Source organism: Trachinotus anak, unplaced genomic scaffold (assembly GCF_046630095.1).
Source record: "Trachinotus anak isolate AG129_WGS33_773 ecotype Australia unplaced genomic scaffold, CSIRO_AGI_Tana_v1 ptg000033l, whole genome shotgun sequence".
In the NCBI taxonomy this organism is placed as follows: Eukaryota; Metazoa; Chordata; class Actinopteri; order Carangiformes; family Carangidae; genus Trachinotus; species Trachinotus anak.
The window spans coordinates 3,928,823-3,947,840 of record NW_027273884.1 but is presented as its reverse complement, the minus strand read 5'-3'; the positions used below and the strand labels follow the sequence as shown (position 1 = coordinate 3,947,840).

General features: G+C 41.0%; 1 protein-coding gene across 1 annotated transcript; it reads left to right on the top strand.

Moving 5' to 3' along the window:
* The first annotated feature begins 462 nt into the window (after positions 1–462).
* LOC139614059 (uncharacterized) lies at positions 463–18,053 on the top strand. The gene is made up of 5 exons (XM_071471154.1): positions 463–1,060; positions 7,710–7,791; positions 7,956–8,470; positions 12,523–12,576; positions 16,760–18,053. Exons 1-5 carry the CDS (start codon positions 992–994, stop codon positions 16,883–16,885), a joined length of 846 nt encoding a protein of 281 aa, XP_071327255.1. The 5' UTR covers positions 463–991; the 3' UTR covers positions 16,886–18,053.
* The last annotated feature ends 965 nt before the right edge of the window (positions 18,054–19,018 follow it).

Here is a 19,018-nt window from a genome sequence, read left to right as displayed (position 1 = left end):
CATCATGCTCATATTAGTAGTGTGCTTTTTATCCTAGGAAGTGTCAATTGCCTGCGTATTTGAATTAATTTAAATTAAAGTAAAGCTATTAAGAAGAGAGCACGGCAACTTAGATGTATCGATATTTTTGCTACTTTCTTTTATTTACTTTTACTAACTTCTTCCAATTTAACAGCAAATTGAATAACATTAAGGTTATGATGGCTCCAAATTCAAAAGCAACGGCTCATTTATCAAACCAGACACGTCTTTCTGCAGGAGACAGAGAGAAACCTGGGTGTTAAAGTGCGCATAAATAATGATCTTGCAAGAGGAAGTAAACATACAAGATAATGTGGCTTTAACTCTCAGCCCTCCTCCCCGAGAGAAAAATATGACATCACGCAGAGGTGCAGCCAATCAGAGGGCAGTACGCTCGGGCTGGAGGAGTACTGTGTGTGTTCGTGGAGCTGGCGTGCATTTGGCTGTGTGTATGTGTGTGAGTGTGCGTGTGTGAGTGTCTGAATGCGAGCAAGTTGATATATATATATATATTTTTTTTTTTTATTTTGCCAACATCTTTGAATTAAGCTGTGGATGTGAGTCGAGGCTGCGGTGAGTGAGACGTCTCTCAGAGGAAAAGAAGGAAAGACACAACACAACAACGAAGGCTAATGAACTCGATAATAACAAGTTTGCTACGCACAGCCGTTGAAAAGAAGCCACATCTACGCAGTTCAACGTTTTTCGGTGTATCATGTTTTTTGACACTAGCTAACCTGGAGCTAAGAGTGTGCAGCTGCTCACGGTGTTGTTGTTTTTTGTGCTCGGCAGTTTGAAGTCAAGTGATAATCCCGTGTGCCTTCTTTTAAATGTGTAAAGCCGCTCATGTTAGCTAATGAAGTTGTAACCCTCACATAAGAAACAGTAGTAATTGTTGGGGATAAGCCATAAGCTACTCAGAAGAAAAAAACAAAACAAAACAAAATAAAAAAAAAATAAACAACAAAACATGCTAAAGACGCTGACGAAGAAACTACGAAGACATTCACTCAATGAGATTCATCCTTTCCAACTGAAGGTGAGTTTGCCTGGGGTACTTGTTTTCATAAGACTGCTGTTTTAACACCATTTAAAGGCATAGCTGGTAGTTGTCAGTGCACTTGTGCTGGGCTAAAACACAGAGCAGTACAGCTGAGAACAAATGAGCTTTTTTGTGCTTTACTTTTGTCTTGTGACTTGTTCATTTGTGGGCCAGTTGACTGCGCAGCTGAAACACTATGAGCTCTCAAGCTTGTAACCTTGCAGGGTTATAGTGAGTTCATTAACACTCTCACCCTTTCTCTTTCTCTTTCACACACACACACACACACACACTCTCTCTCTCTCTATACAGTTACACACTGTCATACAGGTAACACACTGCACAGAGTCTCTCTCTCTCTCTCTCTGTGTGTGTTCTGACAGTCAAGCATGTGTTGTTTGGAGGTATTTTCTGCTTCTAAACACCTCAACCCATTCATTACCATGTAAGAAGGAATGCACTCTTCATGGCACACGGGAGCGAGCCAGATGTTTACAAGAGGAAACCAGAGATCCACGTTGCTCCACAAACACATCAGCAAACATGTGGCATGTTAACAAACTCTCCCACTCACATATGGACACTCATTGACTCATAAACTATAGTTTGTCATTTGAGAAAGTAAATCTGTGTCCACACTTAATGGTCAGAGTTCTCTTGTGTGTAAACGAAGAATCCAGGGTCGTTCTTTACAGAGAAAAGCTGGTGTGTGTGTGTGTGTGTTTGTGTGTGGGGGGGGGCGGGGGCTCATCATTGAGACATACACAAAGGCAATAAAAAACAAATATTTCAAAACAGTAGTGTCAACATCTACATCTGTACCCTCCAATTTTCCCCAACAGAAGTCATGTAAGTGCTCCTCAATTGTTGCTGCCTGCTCAGTTTGCATAATGCCTCTTTTTGGTGAGTAGCAGGGGGAATTGTATCCTGCATGGGTCACTTACTTGCTCCATCCACAACGCTATTGTGCATCAACCAACTGTATAGTCGCATGGCAGCCATTTTGTGCCAAAGCACTCCTGTTCAAAGGCCTGGCCACGGATACAGGGGAAAGTGTGCCATCCTCATTATCTGCTTTTGTTTGTGTTTATTGCTCTGCTCAGTTGGAGGATTCTTCCTGCTGAAAGTGGTTAGCGTGATGGGAAAAGTGAGTTGTGAGTACTGAGTAGGTCTGGTGCCTGTATCCTTCTGCTGGCACAAGAGCTCTGTAGGTTAAGCCTCATACTCTTGAAACTGATACACATGGTTTATACAAAGGAATTCTCATTTGAAACAATCCTATTTGTTAAAGGGATTAAAACGTGTTTTAAAAAACAGCAGTCTCTGCACATTTCAGTATCAGCTATCACATAAAAGTTCACAAAAACTGGATTAATGTGCAGCTTTTAAACCAGTGTTATCAGTTAGTGTAGTGTCGTGTGTAGTGTTGAACTGTTGTAATATAAAAGTTAATGACAGTATCAAACCTAGTAGGAAACTTGGTTTGGGATACTCTACAACTTGCATCCATACAGTGGATTTGAAAGTGTTATCCAGCACCAACCAGTGCGTCACTTTTTAATGAGGGGAACAGCAGTGTTCACAGTTTTGGTCATCATTTATATCGGTAACAATAGCACTGCGCTCATCAAGTTCCTTACACCAAGAAACATGGAAACATCACTAAACAAACATTCACAGGATGTCTGTTTGACTGTGATGAATGTTTGCCTTTGTTTTTCCTTCCAAATAAGTTGTCTCATCTGTGGGTGTGTTTAAAAGATGTCTGATTATCAGACCACTCGCATGTCTTGGCCCATTGACTTATTGTCAGTGCTCCAAATCTCCCAACTCTCTGAAATAACTTTGGAAAGCACAGGATTATTATTACTTCTAGAAATGATGGTGAAGGATAAAAATGTAAGACACAAGTTGTAATAAACTGGAGCTAATCTTTAAAGCAGCACTTCAGTGACTTAGTAGTGCACTTAATAACCTGGGGGATACTGAGTTTTACCAAGTGGGACATTTTACAGTGTAGAAATAAACTTTTTTTTAGACCCTCTCTGCATTACAAATGCCAGTGTCTTACAACCTGTTTGTAATGCAAGCTGTTTGTTCACTTTTATATATGGTTACTTATTAGCTGGTTTACTGTTGTTAATGACAAAAAACCAAGGTTGGGTTTGGCAGTGGATTTCTTCAGTTAGCAGTCTGGTATAAACCCTGTTTCATTCCCATTATGGCTAATTATTTACATCCAGTGTTTTGATTAAAGATTGATTATCATTATCTATTATTATTATTGTTTGATTTAGGTTAGGGGTTTGCTATCTACACTGTGCAGTTTTTCATTAGTAACTCAGATAATATTTGAGGTAGAGGTTTGCGGCAGTGGTCGCTGGCTTATTTAAGGCTGAGTGACCATTACAGGATAATTGACAAGGGACTAAAGGTCTCTTAGGCAATGTTACAGTACCTATCCCAGGAGCTTACACTAATCAAGACTACTTTGCTATGCTATGGGGAAGATTCACTGGAGCATGAGGGAAAGTGGAACAACCATCTCTGACCCTGCGTTGTGTGTTTTCATGAGAGGGGGAATTGAGTGCGACAGTGTCCATGTCTGTGTGGAAGGACAGAGCAAAGCTGATATGTGTGTGAACTGGGTGGTGTGTGTACGCTGTGACATTGCCATTGATCCAGCTTAGCAAGCTGCTCAGCGTTGTAAGGGACTGACAAGGATTTCATTCAACTGTTCTTGACACACAAACACACCACTCTTTGTCTGTCTCTGCATGCATGCACAAAAGCAGTTTTTATGCTTCAGAGTTTTATAGAGTCTCACTTTCACTTTGCTTATGTGTCCCAGCTGTCTGAATGCTATCATGTTGTCTGCAATTACTAGCCCTGATACACACCGGTGTAGACCTCTATGAATAATAAAGTTTAACTTTGCTATTTATAAATCATGAGGCTGTGATATAAATCTTTCAATTTATAACAGTTGGCTTGTCATTTTTCTCCCTGACACTTTATATTTTCTGAGAATTATCTCTAAATAGTTGTGCACAGCTATCATATCACAGTTAATATTCTCTAATGCATGGAGAAATGTGCCAAATTGCACTGTGTACTGCATTACATAATTGTAGATTTGATTAGTGTACGAAGATTATGATGTTTGAAGATCACGTGACTACATGAATATCGCCTTTTTTGGTTGGGGTTCCGACCCGCTGAAAACTTGTGGATAGTTGACAAGTGTGAGAAAAAGAGCCTTCAAGGTTTGTATTGTGCACTGCAGGACGATGCTACCGTCATGGCTGCTAGCAGACCAAATCCTTACCTCAAACATAATTTGAATATTTATCTTGCAAAGTAGTGGTGGACTCAAAGTTAGTAGTTGGACAAGTTGATGAAAACTACCATCAGTGATTTACTTGAAGATAATATTTGAATGATGTAATTGCAGGACTCTTTTTTTAAAAGCTATTATAGAGTGAACAAATGTGAAGGTCATTTAGCTTTCAAATGTCATTTTCACACTTGTTTTCATCTTAACACGTCTCCTTCACCACGGTTTGTTTTCACTGTGAATGCAATGCTAATGACTAATAAGCATGTGGGAAAGGGTGTGACTGTGGGTGGTCCTGGTTGAACATCTGATTGGGTTTCTGTGCTTCATGTGTACATTATGTACTTTCTACTTTGCAAGTCATTCCTTATCTTGTAGCATAAATATGTTGGTTGTCTTCACAGAGTACATGTCGATGCTTTTGGAGAAGTACACCAGCATACAACTGTGAATTTCACCCATTCACTTCATGAATTCCACCATCCTGACAGATGCAGGTCCACCTAGGTTAACGTTTTGTTTTCATACATTTTATCTGTGCTGTAATGATAAAGCTTTGTAGAAAATCAAAACATTACTGAATTGTAGTTGGTATGTTGAACCTGACTGTATAGTCAAGGTCCAAAATTTGGAATAACAACAACCAAAGCTTTGATATTTTCTAGCCAACTATGAACTTGTTGTCAGGGCAGTACAACTGCAGTTGTAGCCTTTATCCAAAACTGACACTTCAGGAAAGGCAGTGCCGATGCTTAGTTGCAAGGATTATAGTATGAGGCGACCTGTCCAGGTTGGAGTGGTGCAATCCAGGCTTAACCACAGCATTATTCAAGAGCTGAAAAAAAGAATGAACTGAATGGCTTGTCACAGAAACCTGTCTGTAACTTTAATGATCATATGCAGACTACAAGTACATTTTCTCACTCTATCTCTCTCTATCTCACACAGAATCACATGACATGACATACAGATAACATTGGTAAAAACAATTATTTACATTCTGATATCAGTTAACTGTGAGAAAACAAATATCAGAACATCTATCAGGTTTCCACTGCATGACTGGCAGTCTAAAACTAAAAGTATTGGGTGTGAAACTTATTCAAATACTTGTACATTCATGCATTACACTCCCAGATGAGATTTTGCATGTATTTTTTCTGGGCTTTTGACAGACCTACTTTACATAAACAGTAATTTCTCATATAGTGTTGTAGCTCTTTGAGTGGTGGTTATTGTTACAATGATAATAGTGTGTCTGTGTGCCAGTGAAGTAAAGAAGTCACTGAAAGTAAAAAGCTGTCGTGTCAGCCAAAACTCACAAAAGTTGTGTGTTGTGGTTCAACATTTTAATGTGTGTGTCAGTGTGTATATCTGAGACATATTGTGACAGAGCATGAAACACATGAACAGTGTCGTAGTGTCGTACTTCATTGTTCGACATCAGCCCGTGTCCTACAAGTGAGCTGCACATTGGTACAATACATTTCTGTTGTTCTCTGATCCATCAACAACAACCTCTGAGGCGTTCCCCGAGGGGAAGGAAAGGCCACATCGTTACTGTCAGCCTATATTTGCCTCTTGTTGTACAGACAATGATTACTCTGTGGAGAAACATCAGACTTCCAGAGCAGAAGAAGCACAAAAATTAAAGCTGCTAACTCTGACCGAGTCTCAAACTTTTTCATCCTGTTGATTTTAAAGAGCGTGTCTTGGACTGAACTCATGTCTCTGCAGAGCACAATTAAGACATGAAGTCTATGAACCACCAGCATCACTTCATTCTTAGTGTCCTGCAGCAGTAACTTTTAATAGGATTTCAGCTGTTTCATGGATGCTGTCCAACAATAATTCACTGGAGTGTACAGTGTAGCCGAAGCCCTGAGTCAGCCACTTGCCAAAATACATTTCCTTCCCACAGTTATTCCTCAGTGTAATTTTCCTATGGAGTTCATGAAGTGATGCAGTTTTACTTGAGAGAGCCAAGGTTTTTTTGTCTTGTACACTGGCTCAGGGCCTGTTCATTGAGAATCCGTCCCACGACTAGTGCACCATTGAGCAAGCTGCTCTCAGGCCTCATCCCAATAAATTCAACAACATTGTCGATGCCGACAAATTAGATTATCCTAATTAGAAATTAGTATATATCCTTTACTGTTAATACCTTCACATGTATTTACTGTATTTACAATATGGAAAATTGTGTTACCATCAGACTTTTTTTTTTGTATAACTATTCTGAATATCTGCTTAACATGTCATATATGGGTGTCTATGAAAATATGCATTTTAGATTTGTAGTATTTGTAGGTTTAAGAAAAATATTTTTATTTTTAAGATATAGCAGTGTGACAGAAACTGGTGAAAAAGGGGGGGACAGTTATAGTATGTGATGTAGCTCACTGATTTTGATTTCACCAAAATGATATATAATTGAAGAGTGTGAGAAACTGTACATTGGAATTCACACTTAATATGAATTGAATACTGTCTGCTGCCCTTAATAGTCTTTGAGGCCCTGGCTCCTCTCTCCCTCTTTTTGGAAAGCTTCAGAAAAAGGAAGTGTGTGTGTGTGTGTGTGTGTGTGTGTGTGTGTGTGTGTGTGTGTGTGTGTGTGTGTATTGGAGAATAAAAGGGAGGACACTGTATTTTTGTGTGAATGTATGTGTGTAAGCATACACACGCACGCACAAGCACAGATGGCAGCTGCTCAGCGAGGCCTTGGAGTGGTAATTACCGAGTGTGAGGCGCATTACTTAACTCTTAGCGTTGCAGTCTGCAGGGCATCTGTATTGTTGCTACTGCTGTAGACAAGGAATTCATTTTAAAGAGACTGGCTGGGTAAGGTTGTGAGAGAAAAAAATAGTCTTCCCTCACAAAACACTACAACTCAACTGTGTGACTGCCTGTATTGTAGAAATTACCATGCAGCGTTCACACTGAAATTAATGTTTTTTCTCTCCGTTTGAAGCTCATTATAGATTATGCATTTGTTGCAGTTTGTTGTTTTTGTGGCAAAATAAGAAATTATACATGTACACAACTCATAATAAGGAATTGGAATAGGAAACCATCATTGAAATTGTTAGGGTTTTGCTTTTCATTTTGAGTGAGTATTTTATTTGCTCTGTGTAACTGATACTCTGATCCTTCATTGATTCAATAAAATTGATCCTAAGCCAAATTAAATTCTGACTTGAAAAAGAAAACAGAGGGAGAGACCCACAACAGAGATTGTGAGGGTTTAATTTTACAGACATCACTACATGGTATATTTAACCTACATTATAAACTCAACCATTTTTCCAGATTTCTTACCATGGCAGTGGAGAGGGAGGGGAGAGTGACGACTCAGAGGGGGAGAACCAGGAACTTGCACAGATTGACAGAGGTATGTGCCCCCTGCATGATGACTTTTTCCATCATTAATTTATTCTCACACATTATAATTAAATGTTTCAAGTCGAGAGATAAGGTGCTTGTTAATAGGAGCACTCTTTTGCAACCATGTCTCCACCTTCTCCTTTGACATTTCCTGTTTATCAACTCCTCTAGAGAGACGGAGAAATTGCGCCCTCACCCCATTGGCCACCAGCCAGCAGCACAACCAGGGTCCCCTCTCTCCAGCCCGGTTACGGCGCCTGCGCCTCCTTCTAGATGCCAATCTGGATCGTCACTCTTCAGAGGAAGAGCTTGAGCGAATCAGCTGCGGTGATAACAGGAAGTGGGTATCTGCACTTCCCCAGCGCCACAGTGATCACCACAGCAGCGCCTCCAGTGATGAGGAGGTGCGGGACCTCTGTGGCTGCAGGTCACCGGCTGCCTCTGCCAGGCCGCTGGTTGAGCCAGGCGCTTGCCTGGCTGCTTCCCCCAGTCCTGTGCTGTTCAGCTCCAGCCCACCACGTAGCCTCAAGCCCCCACCTGTGCGCTTTCAGCTGCAGGTGGTGCAGCCTGTGGCACGGCCCATTATTTTGACCCACTTTGACCAGGCAGCACCTTACAGAAAATATCGGCACAGCTACAGTGGGGAGCCAGGGAGACCCAGTTTGGACCTGGAGAAAATGCAACAGGTTAGTAGTCTAAGCTGTGGATACATACCTCATGACTTTTTTACTAGCACCAACCCCTGCCAAAAACATGTCTTACAATATAATGGGCAAGAAGTTCTCTGGTTCTGTTTCACACTTAAGATCAGGGGTGGAGTGCAGTGTGAAGGGGCTACTAGCATGACCTAAGAAATTAGGTCAAGAACTTTTATTATTAAGATATTATTAGGTAATATTACTGACATATTATTAACTTAACAACATGACCATGGGGGTGTTGTTCAGATGCATGCAACCTTTATGTAAGCAAAACCCACATATATATATATATATGTATATATATATATATATATATATGTATGTATATATGTATATGTATATATATATATATATATATATATATATATATATATATATATGGAAAATTACTTGAAAATTACTGCAAAATTTATTATTATGCAATTACTCATGTGTAAGTAGCATTTTCATGTTGTGGTTGGTCAAAGTGGAGCTAATCTTAACTACATGATATACTGTTGGGTAGTTAAATTTATTACACTACATCATATTTTGTAAGGTCAGCATATGTGGTGAATTTAAAATCTGTAAAGTAACTATAATAGTCAAACAAAGGTATTTGATTAAGACAAACAAAACTTAAATCTAAACTGTACAAGTATAAAGTCACATGAAATAGAAATACTCAAGTAAAGTACAAGTATGGTGATCATCCATGACTACAAAATGTAGTTCAGTTGTCAGAGCACTTAGTGTAACAATTGAGCTGATAATAATTCATCATTGACTAACTGTCTCTCAGAAAACCCAGACAAACCCTCAATAGGATATTCAGCCTGCAGACACCTTAATACTCAATTAGCAAGATCCATAATGAACTAACACTGTGCACTCTGAAACACCTGTTATTTTGTTGAGAAGTGCCCACTATGTTTTTTCTTCTGTTACATGTGATAATGCACTACCTGACAAGGTGGTGTGGTGATGTCTTCCTTTCTGCACACAAATTTTAAAAGTATTCATAGGATGCCTTTTCATGTATAAAACCCAATTTTGCCATTAGCTAAAGTATTTTTCTTAGTAACAGTGATATAATTAGCATCTGTAGCAACATGTTCAGTCCACTGAAAATGTTAAGTACCAAACAGCAGATGAGTCTTGCACTACCCCCCACGAACAGCTCGAACTGTAATGTTAGGCCGAGGATTTGGTCCAAAAATACAATGATGCCCCTGCAGTCTACCCAACTACCCTCCACACACACATGGCCACACAAACGTGCCCACTCACACAAGCAAACAAAGTTTTCCCTTTCCATGGCCGGACGCTTGCCACCACGGTGGTCTGGCTGGAGAGGGATGAAGGAGAGGGAGGCACGGACGGCAGATGTCCGCCCTCGTTTCTCACAAAGGCTGGCGAGCGAGGGGAAACGATGGAGGGGTGGAGGCAGAAGGAGAGGATTAAACAAACAACAGAAAAACGACAGCCACTAATGAGTCATGGAGAAGCTGGTCCACTAATCATTAAAATCCAATAGACTTGTTGGCCCACACCATAGATGGGAAAGGGTGTGTGTGTGTTCCTCAGTGAGTGTGTGAGTGTGTGTGTGTGTGTTTGTGTTTGCAGAGAGAGAAACTGCAGGTTTCAGGGGTCCATATGTCCATGGGGTTTTTAGAGGGAAAGAACAGATGATGAGAGACAGCGGGCAGAAATAAGCAGGGTGAAGAGGAAAAAAAAAGAGAAAGAGAGAGCGAGAGAGAGAGAGTCTGTGTGCGCACGTACGCATTGGGGTGGTGGTGGTGGTGGGGGGGGGTTACGCATCTATCACCCTGCCTGTCTTTTTGTGTCTGCATCTGTACATCCTCCTGTCTGTGCATGTGTGTTGCCACAGTGTGAGTGTGTGTGTGTATGTATGTATGTATTAGAGTGTGTGCACACCCGGTCAAGTGGAATGGGAGGTGCTGCAGGGAATACAATAGGGGGCCTGCAGAGGTAGCTAGCAGACACAGCTCCAGTCTCCCATTAACCCTTTAGCTGGACAACTTCCACTCACAGTCTGCCTCAACTTACACACCATGTCATTTCTGGAGTTTAGAGCGAAGACAGAAAGATGACTGAGTCTTTTGGCATTTAAAGGTGTTAAAATCTGGAGGATTCTGTCTGATACATGCAGAAGGTAGAGAGCTGTGTATAACTGGGATCAAAGATGGGTGGTACAACAGTTTCCATTTTCCATCTTCCTAAAAATTCATTTTAGTTGTTTATTACTCTAAGTTTTTTGTTATATCTATGAATTACTTAAGATATACTAAATAGTGAATGATGCTGAGCACAACCTGTGACCAAAGTTGTCATTGTTACACATGGTCTGCTTGTTCTAAGGAATAAACAGAGAAATATTTTTTCATATTGAACCATTAAATTATTGATTTTGTTGGGAGAAAAAACCCTCAGTTGACATTACTGACCCAGGACTTTCTAAAGCCAAAGCTTGCAGGGCTTCCATGGCCCAGTGTGACCACATGCTGCCACCTTAGTCTTAAATTTATTTGTCTCTTAATTTTATTAAAGGCGGGGTTAAAAGGTCAGCAAACTGTTTTCTTTTAGTCTCTGATAATCCCTCATGCATGCAAATCTATGACCAATTGCTCAGATGTGACACTGCCACTGTTGGTTAGCCTGATTATCATGAAAGAGCAACTGTTTGTGTGGAAGATTCAGATCGGACCTCTGAATGCAAATGGTGCAACTCTATAAAATATGATAAAGAATACACACTTGTCACTCAAATGACCATAGCAGTATTTTTACATATTATAGCCATTTTGTTAGTTAATGTTCTACCCATCAATTCTATTTCCTACCTACCATTTCTATTCATTTCATTATAGTATGAATATAAACTGTTAAAATTCAACAGTTCAAAATTTAAATTCCCCTGAAACAATCACAAACATAAACCAAAACAAAATCATCCAAAACCTCATGATATTCTTCATGGATAACCACAACACTCAAACAGCCAGCCAAAACAGTTTGCTGTTTGGCAAGTCACGACCTGTTGGACACGTGTGTGTGTGTGTGTGTGTGTGTGTGAGAGTAGTGTAAGAGGAGGGTGGCGTGGGCTGGTGGTGAATAACAGAGTGATTCTGCTGCAGTCATAGCGCTGTTTGTGTAGAATGAAATCAGAGGAGGACAATTGTGTCCATCAGGCCAATGGAAGGTTTGAAGTAAACATGATATTTAAAGATATTTAAAATTGAGTCATTTCATCACATACAATATAAAAATGTATCTTTGTTATCTTTTTTGGGAAGCTGAATTAAACACAAAGTAGAAATTTACATTTTGAATTGTTGTTGGAGCAGCACGCACCCAAACCGACTATAGTCCCATTGATGAAAAGAGATAAGGGCTGGCAGGAGGTGATCATGAGGGCAAGTGCACACCAGCTCTCTCCCACATCACAACAGCAGGAGTCTTGTGTTTCCATTCTTTCCTAAGCTCCCTTCCCCCTTAGAAGCTACCTCCCCAACACGAGACAATTTGATGATTGTGTGGTCCCACCACCCCCACTGTGTTTTTGAGAATAGTGGAGCTGCGTGGACATGGAGGGGAGTGGGAGACAGGATATTGCATAAGCTTCATTGACCGAGTGTTTAGTTTGGTGAGACAGCTGGATTTGCCTCACTTCCTTAATCATCTTGATTCAGTGTTTATTGTCTGCCAGTGTTAGATTCTTGTCACATCACACAGTATGTTGCTGTTATAATGGTAAGATCACTATTCAAATAAAGGTTTTGAAATGGCAGAATTTTTGTAACATGCTCAATTTAGAATCAATATTCAAATGCACATAAATCTGGCATGAGCTTTACTCGGACAATTGAACTTCAGTCAGTTCTTTGGGTTTACATTTATGTTGAACAGTACAAGAATAAGTGTTACAAATCACACAAGCAAGCAACTTTCACACAGTTTTGGGATTGTTACAGAAAGAGAAGCTGCTGCAGAAATGTTGAGGCAAAGGAAGTGAACTCTATTCTTGTTCTCCACAGAAAATGCTGCTGAAAAAGAACTGCGGAGGGAAAACACGGACTATAAAGATTCGGGTGAGTTAGATTCCCACAGCAAATGAACAAAACCTTTTGTAGTAATTTGTCATGATGAATCCAAACAGTTTATAGTACAGTGTTTCCCACAGAATCAGATTCTGTTTGTGGTGGTAGCTGCCGCCACATAATATTTATTTAAGGTGCTCCTCAGCAAATATTTTTGTACTTTGTGACATAAATGACTGAACAATACATACAGCTCCATTCCCAGTACACAAACAGGACACTGCACACCCTGAATGACAGGCACACACAGAGAGGGCCGGTAAGAACACACAAATGGTAAAAGCTTATGGATTTTTTCAGTGGTACCGTTGCAGCCGGATTTCTCGATGGTAGGTCCGACTTATAGACGGTCCAGAGAGTGAGAAAAAGAGAGAGCAAGGAGGAGCGGAGCAAATCAACATGCTGCACACAGCTCTACAATGAAACAAGATTTTAATTCAATTTCAATTAAATTCAGTTTTACTTGAATAGCGTCAAATCATAATATAAATTATCTCAAGGCGTTTTACAGACTAAGACTCAAAGAGCAAGCACTGCCAAAAAAAAAAGATTAACAACATGTGGAAGTCAATGTTGATAGTGTGGGGGGCTGCCACAGACAAATCAATGTATGGGAAACACTGTGGTACATCAAAACCCAGTTTTGATGGCTGTCATACAGATAAATACTTTAATACACCAATCTGAATATACACATACGCAGCCTTTCCTTTTATGCAGGCCTGTAGTAGGCAGTCCAGATCAGGTTGTCCATTACAGCAATGATAAGGTTGCAAGGTCGCCCAGCCCCTGTGAGCAGCCTGGCCTGTCTTGTTGCGAGCACCTTGATGTCCATCCAAGTGCATACTGGGACAGCATCTGGCGACAGTGTTTGTTCTCATGCCCGGAGCCAAGCCTGAGACGTCTGAAAATCTGATAGCACTGTCAGATTCCTTTTGCAAACAACAAACCAAGCTAAAGTGGTCACTGCAGTGATACCTAAGACAAAAATCAAGGAAAAATGTGCTCTTTGCTTTTTCAGGTTTGCGTGATCTCTTGATCTCACTCAACAACCTTTAATAGCCCAGCTTTCCACTTGTACCATTACTGGTCTTAGAAGTGCACATATACTCGCCTAAATAGCTTCGTAAACATAGAGGTATTTTCCCAAGATCGTGTCCTTGTGATCTTCCTGTAAAGTGGTTTTCCCAGACACTATGTCCAATAATCATCCACCAACTCAGTACTACAACTGTGTATGGGCTGATCTTGTTTGTAGTGGTTAAGGAAAGCATGCTGGAGAGTGGATTGGAACAAGCCTGGGCATCTTGGCACAGAGCAGGGTACTCCAGAAGGATGCACAGTGTGGTGAGAAAAGTGACGTTATTATCACGTTGTGTGGGCTAGTGTCAATGGAAGCTTATCACACACTTGTTTATGGTTGCACACACACACATCAACTCTAGCGGCATCTAGTTTGCTCCAGTCTTCCATGTAGGTAGGTATGTGTGATCAGTACAGACATGTACATAAACCGAGGATCATCTTTGAGAGTCTTTTATGAAGAACAAGTGAGTGGAGATGAGAGATGGAGCTGAGGAGGAGGAAGAAGAGGTGGAGTGTTTCCAGGGATGCAGTCATTTTCCATTTATAGCCTGGCTGGCTTCTATCTGTTTAGCTCCACTGATACATAGAGATATTGCTCATTATCCTCTGCTCTCGCTGGTGCAGTTGGTAGTGTTGTTGTCCCCGTCAGTGACGTCTGTGGGCACTGGGTACATGCCACTTCATAGATTTCTCTTCAAGCAAGTACACAGTCAGGCTTTGGACTGATGAGCCATTTACAAGGCTTGTGTTGACTCTTTCTACCTTTTGTGCCACTCCATACCCATCTCTCTTTCTCTGTTACATCTTTTCTCTGCTGTTACCTCTCCCCCTCTGTCTGTCTTTCTGCTTTTATCTGTCAGCCTCCGGTTTCCTGGCCAGGATCCAGAAGAGACACTGGATCTGGATGGGGCCCCGGCTTTGAGACTTGATTCAAGCATTCAAGCATGGGAATTGTTAAGAGGGTTAGGGAGGTTGATGATGGTGGTTGTGTTTTAAAGAGGGGGGGGGGGGTCAGTAGCATTAGGAAAACATAGCTATGGCTGCTGCTGCTGCTGCTGCTGCTGCTGCTGTTGCTGCTGTTGCTACTGCTGAGGCCTTCCCCCTCCAGGGGTTGGAGGTGAATAGGAGAGTGGTGAGAGGTTCCCAGGCTGTAGCAGGCAAGAGTGAGGGCGTCTGGTTTCAGCCACCGTAAAGGATGGGTGGAGAGAAGGGTGAAGATTGATTGAGGTGAGGGAAATTGTGCAGATATTGAGAGAGTGGAAGGGGAAAACTAAACTGAAGGAAAATGTGCTGCATATGCCTTTGATTTTTGATTTTTGGTAAACTACACGGCTTGGAGGTAACTGAAGGATGTTTTGGTGCCAGCATGAGAACAAACAGATGTTAAAGGAATAGTTTGACAAGAGGTAGATGAGAAGCTACAGCCAGTAACTGGTTTAGCTTGGGGTAGCACAAAGAGTTGAAACAGGGATACAAGAATTGGTCTTTGATACCTAAGTTTTTCTACAGATTAAACAAAATAGATTGAACGTAATAATTAGTGATCTTTACGGGTGCTGGTTGGTGTATTTTTGTTTGAGCCAGGTTAGCTGGTTTCCCTTGCATCCTGTCTTTGAGCTAACATAAGCTAACTGGCTTCTGGCAGTAGCTTTACATTTACCATGCAGACATGAGAGTAGTAGCAAACTTCTTATCTAACTCTGCAAAAAAACAAACCAGCCACGGATGGATTATAACACAACAGCACCTCTTTCCTACCTAGCAAACATATTTTGTTCACAGTGGAGATTTATGAGAAGCTGCCTGCCTCACCACAAATATACAAAATACCATAGATGGAATATTTAACGAGCAAAGCATCAAGGGAAACCTGTTAATTCTAAACAGTACAAACTTAGAAATGATATTAAATCTCCAGAAAGAGGCTTTTTTAACCTGGTGTCCTATCTCTGCTTTCCAACCACTGCTTTTGATGTCTGCACAAACTTAGGGACTTGTACTTTTGGGACTTGTACTTTGCTTGACCCTTCTGGGCCCTAAATGTCTGTCATACTGCAGATGTGACCACAGAACTGCTCTGCCGGGACTGCTAACGTGGATAGGTAGCCATCCAGATGTTTGACTCTTCCCTGCAGTCGGACAGGCTCACATCCACCATATGGAGAACATCTGAACACAGCTGACATTTATCAAGTTTTCTGTAACTTGTTCTTGGGCTGCCATTTGTTTTTCCACATCTCACTTTTTGCCTGTTTATATTAGCATTGGTAGATAAAACAGCTCCAACTGCTTTTGGGAATTGTTGCTGTGTTGCTGTGGCTCAGTTGTCAGTGCTGACTCCCTGAAGATGTTGACTGAGGTCATAGCAACACCTGCAGCCTCACACGCACTGTGTGAGGCTGGGGCCTTTTCATATGCACTGATGTCACTTAGTACTTTTCCAGTGGCAATGGGCATGAATGAAATCAGGCAGTTGCAGGGAAGCATCCTTCTCAGTTCTCAGAGATATAAAGCTATCCATATCCATATACACATTTTTCCATGGCATCAGCTCCAAACTACAGTGAATCTGTCTCAAGGTCCTAATCTTTCTCAGTCCACCTTCTCACGAACTTCATTCCCCCTCAGCGGGCTCTGGAGAAAGTGCTGCCTCACTGCCAAATCCAACAGAGTCATTTCCTGTCGTTTCCTGTGGGGAGGAGAATGACCAGGGCTAATTTTAGACAGAGGGCTTGTAGAGCTATAAGAAGCAAGGTTCTGTTCAGAGAGGGATGTCTGAGTGGAAAAGCATTTGTGAAAATGTCTTAATGAGGTGCAGTCATTTTCAGTCATTTTCTCCACCACTGTCAGTGTGGTTTTCAGCCACTTTTCTCATAGTCCCGTGTTTTGACACAGCCACACTTTTATAATGCAGCCAGAGAGCCCAGTGTCACCAGTGACGTATACTAACTGAGCAATAATAGCATAACTCAGGGACAGCAGGTCATCCTCACCTTTTACATCTGGCAAAACTCAAAAGCTGGATTAACCCAAACACCTACTTCTGACAGATGCATGACCACCGCTCTCTCTTCCTCTGTCTCCTCAGAATCTGACAGGCACTCGTCCTCCACCCAGGTACACCTATGATCCCTCCATCTTCGCCTTTCGCTCCTTGAGCACAGTGCCCCCCTGCAGTCCCCTGACCCCGTGCGAGGATCCTCCCTGCTCATAAGGAAATTCATCCACTGCCAGATAATTCTCCCCCTACCGCCCCCACTCTTCATTTCCAGATGGCTGCTTTTGTGTGGCTTCTGCAGCAAGACCAAGAAAAGGACTGGTGTGAAACTGACCACGAGAAAGACATTTGTTTGATGAGCGAACTATTGCACACTCAGGTAATCCCACCCTGTAAAACGCTGTCCCTATGAAAATTGTTCTCCGTATGAAATCAGCAGGGACATTTGGAGAATAAAGTGGCCTAAACACAACGTTCCTAAGGATTCTTCAGGTATTGCAAAAGTATAGCGGTTTCTGAAAAGATCCTGTGATTGGAGGAAGAATGATCAAGAAACAAACGTGGACTGTGGACCAGAGGTGGTACAAAGGGACAAGGCCAACCGTTATGAAATGTGACTTTAGTTTTGGTTGGAAATAAAGCATGTAAGACAATCAAATGGTTCCAAGGTTTCCTCCTTTGATGTGATTACTGGACATCTTGTAAGGCTCTTGGTAACTTCATATACTAAACATGGTGAGGTGAGTCATCTGATATCTTATTGTTGCGATGAACATAGACAGTGGTCACATTTGTCTGTCTGAAAAACTACTTCTTTGGATGTGTTATTGAATATGCAGGTCATGACGAGCTATAACAAACATGTATGAATGTAGTTGAATAGTAGACCTTTGATGACGTACGTTTCTTAATGAATTTGTCACTTTTAGTCCAGGTCAGAGTTAAGTACTTGTATCCTCTTTCCTTGCATGAATTCCACTGTTTTGCAGAAAGAGAGGTATATGGAAATATGAAAGTATGAGAATAGTTTGCTGCACATTTGGCAAGTGTAATTGGTGCTGTGTTATGCATAGCCTACTTGTAGTGTGCCATTATTATTTTTTTTTTCTCCAATATTTTACCTCATTACTTTCTAGGTAGAAGAGGACCACTGGTGTATCTAAGACATCCCAGTGTTTTCTAAAGATCTCTTAATGCCTTGGAATCACATTCCTGTTGTATTGAATGAAACTTGAGGTAGTTCTGAGCTCCTGAAATGAGCTGATTCTTTGATTAAACACAACGTCACCACTGTAACTAAAATTTCGCTGAAGTGAATGTAACATTGACATGTTTTCGTCCACTGTTGCACAAAATGAATCAATAAATGCCCTGTGGCCTCTTGTTTAGATTTTTTTTATTTGGATCAATATATATAATCTAACTTGTGATATAATTACAGACAGGTGACAAATTAAAAGAGAAAACCTGAATAACTGAGTGAACAAATATAACATAACTTACATGTTAAATCACTTCTCTTTGCTGAGAAACAGTTTTTCCTTTGGCCCTTAATGAGACAATGTATGTGGGATTTTCCTTTAATTTGTCACAAGATACTTGACTTAATGTTTCCCCCTGCCTGGAGCTCAGTATTCAAAATTAGAGGCATTAGCTCCCACTGAATTTATTTGTGAAACAGGAAGTAACACAAAGTCTTTAAAGTTGCACTAATCTGTATTTTTTATATTATTTATAATATGTAGTATAAAGGGTTTTAGTGTCTTTTAGCTCAGTATCTTGGTTTTCAGGCAGCCACAGTTTTACTGCTTTGGTTCATTCTCATCCTTTCTAGCTGCAGCAGTTTTCATCAGGGAAGTGCTGATAAACCGACTGTTCACACACAGACAAACAGTTGCTCTACGTCAGAGCTCACTAAGAGGTGGACCTCAGTCTAGATCTGGACCCAGACTCTGTCCTATCCAGACCTGGATGTTTAACAGAATTATGAAGAGAATTATTACATTTTGACCAGTGAAGCTTTTCTGGCCTTAACATCACTGGTCATGTGATGCTACTCAGCCAATGACTGTGACTTGAGTCAGTCAGTAGGAGACGACGTTGGAGAGATAAAGTGCGACAGAAGAGGGAGAGAGAGAAAAGGAGGTGTTAAACACACAGTATGTGTTCTCCTCTCCAAAACAAACTGACCCAGTGATTCTAACTGGTAAAAACCCAGAATAAAGCAGTTTCACTTTAAAAAAACAGTGATTCAAGGACGCTCTTCAGCAGACACAGGCCAGTCTGATGACTGAAATCCTTCATCTGGTTAAAATATATAGTTGAAAATGACCGAGGTGTAAAAAGTAT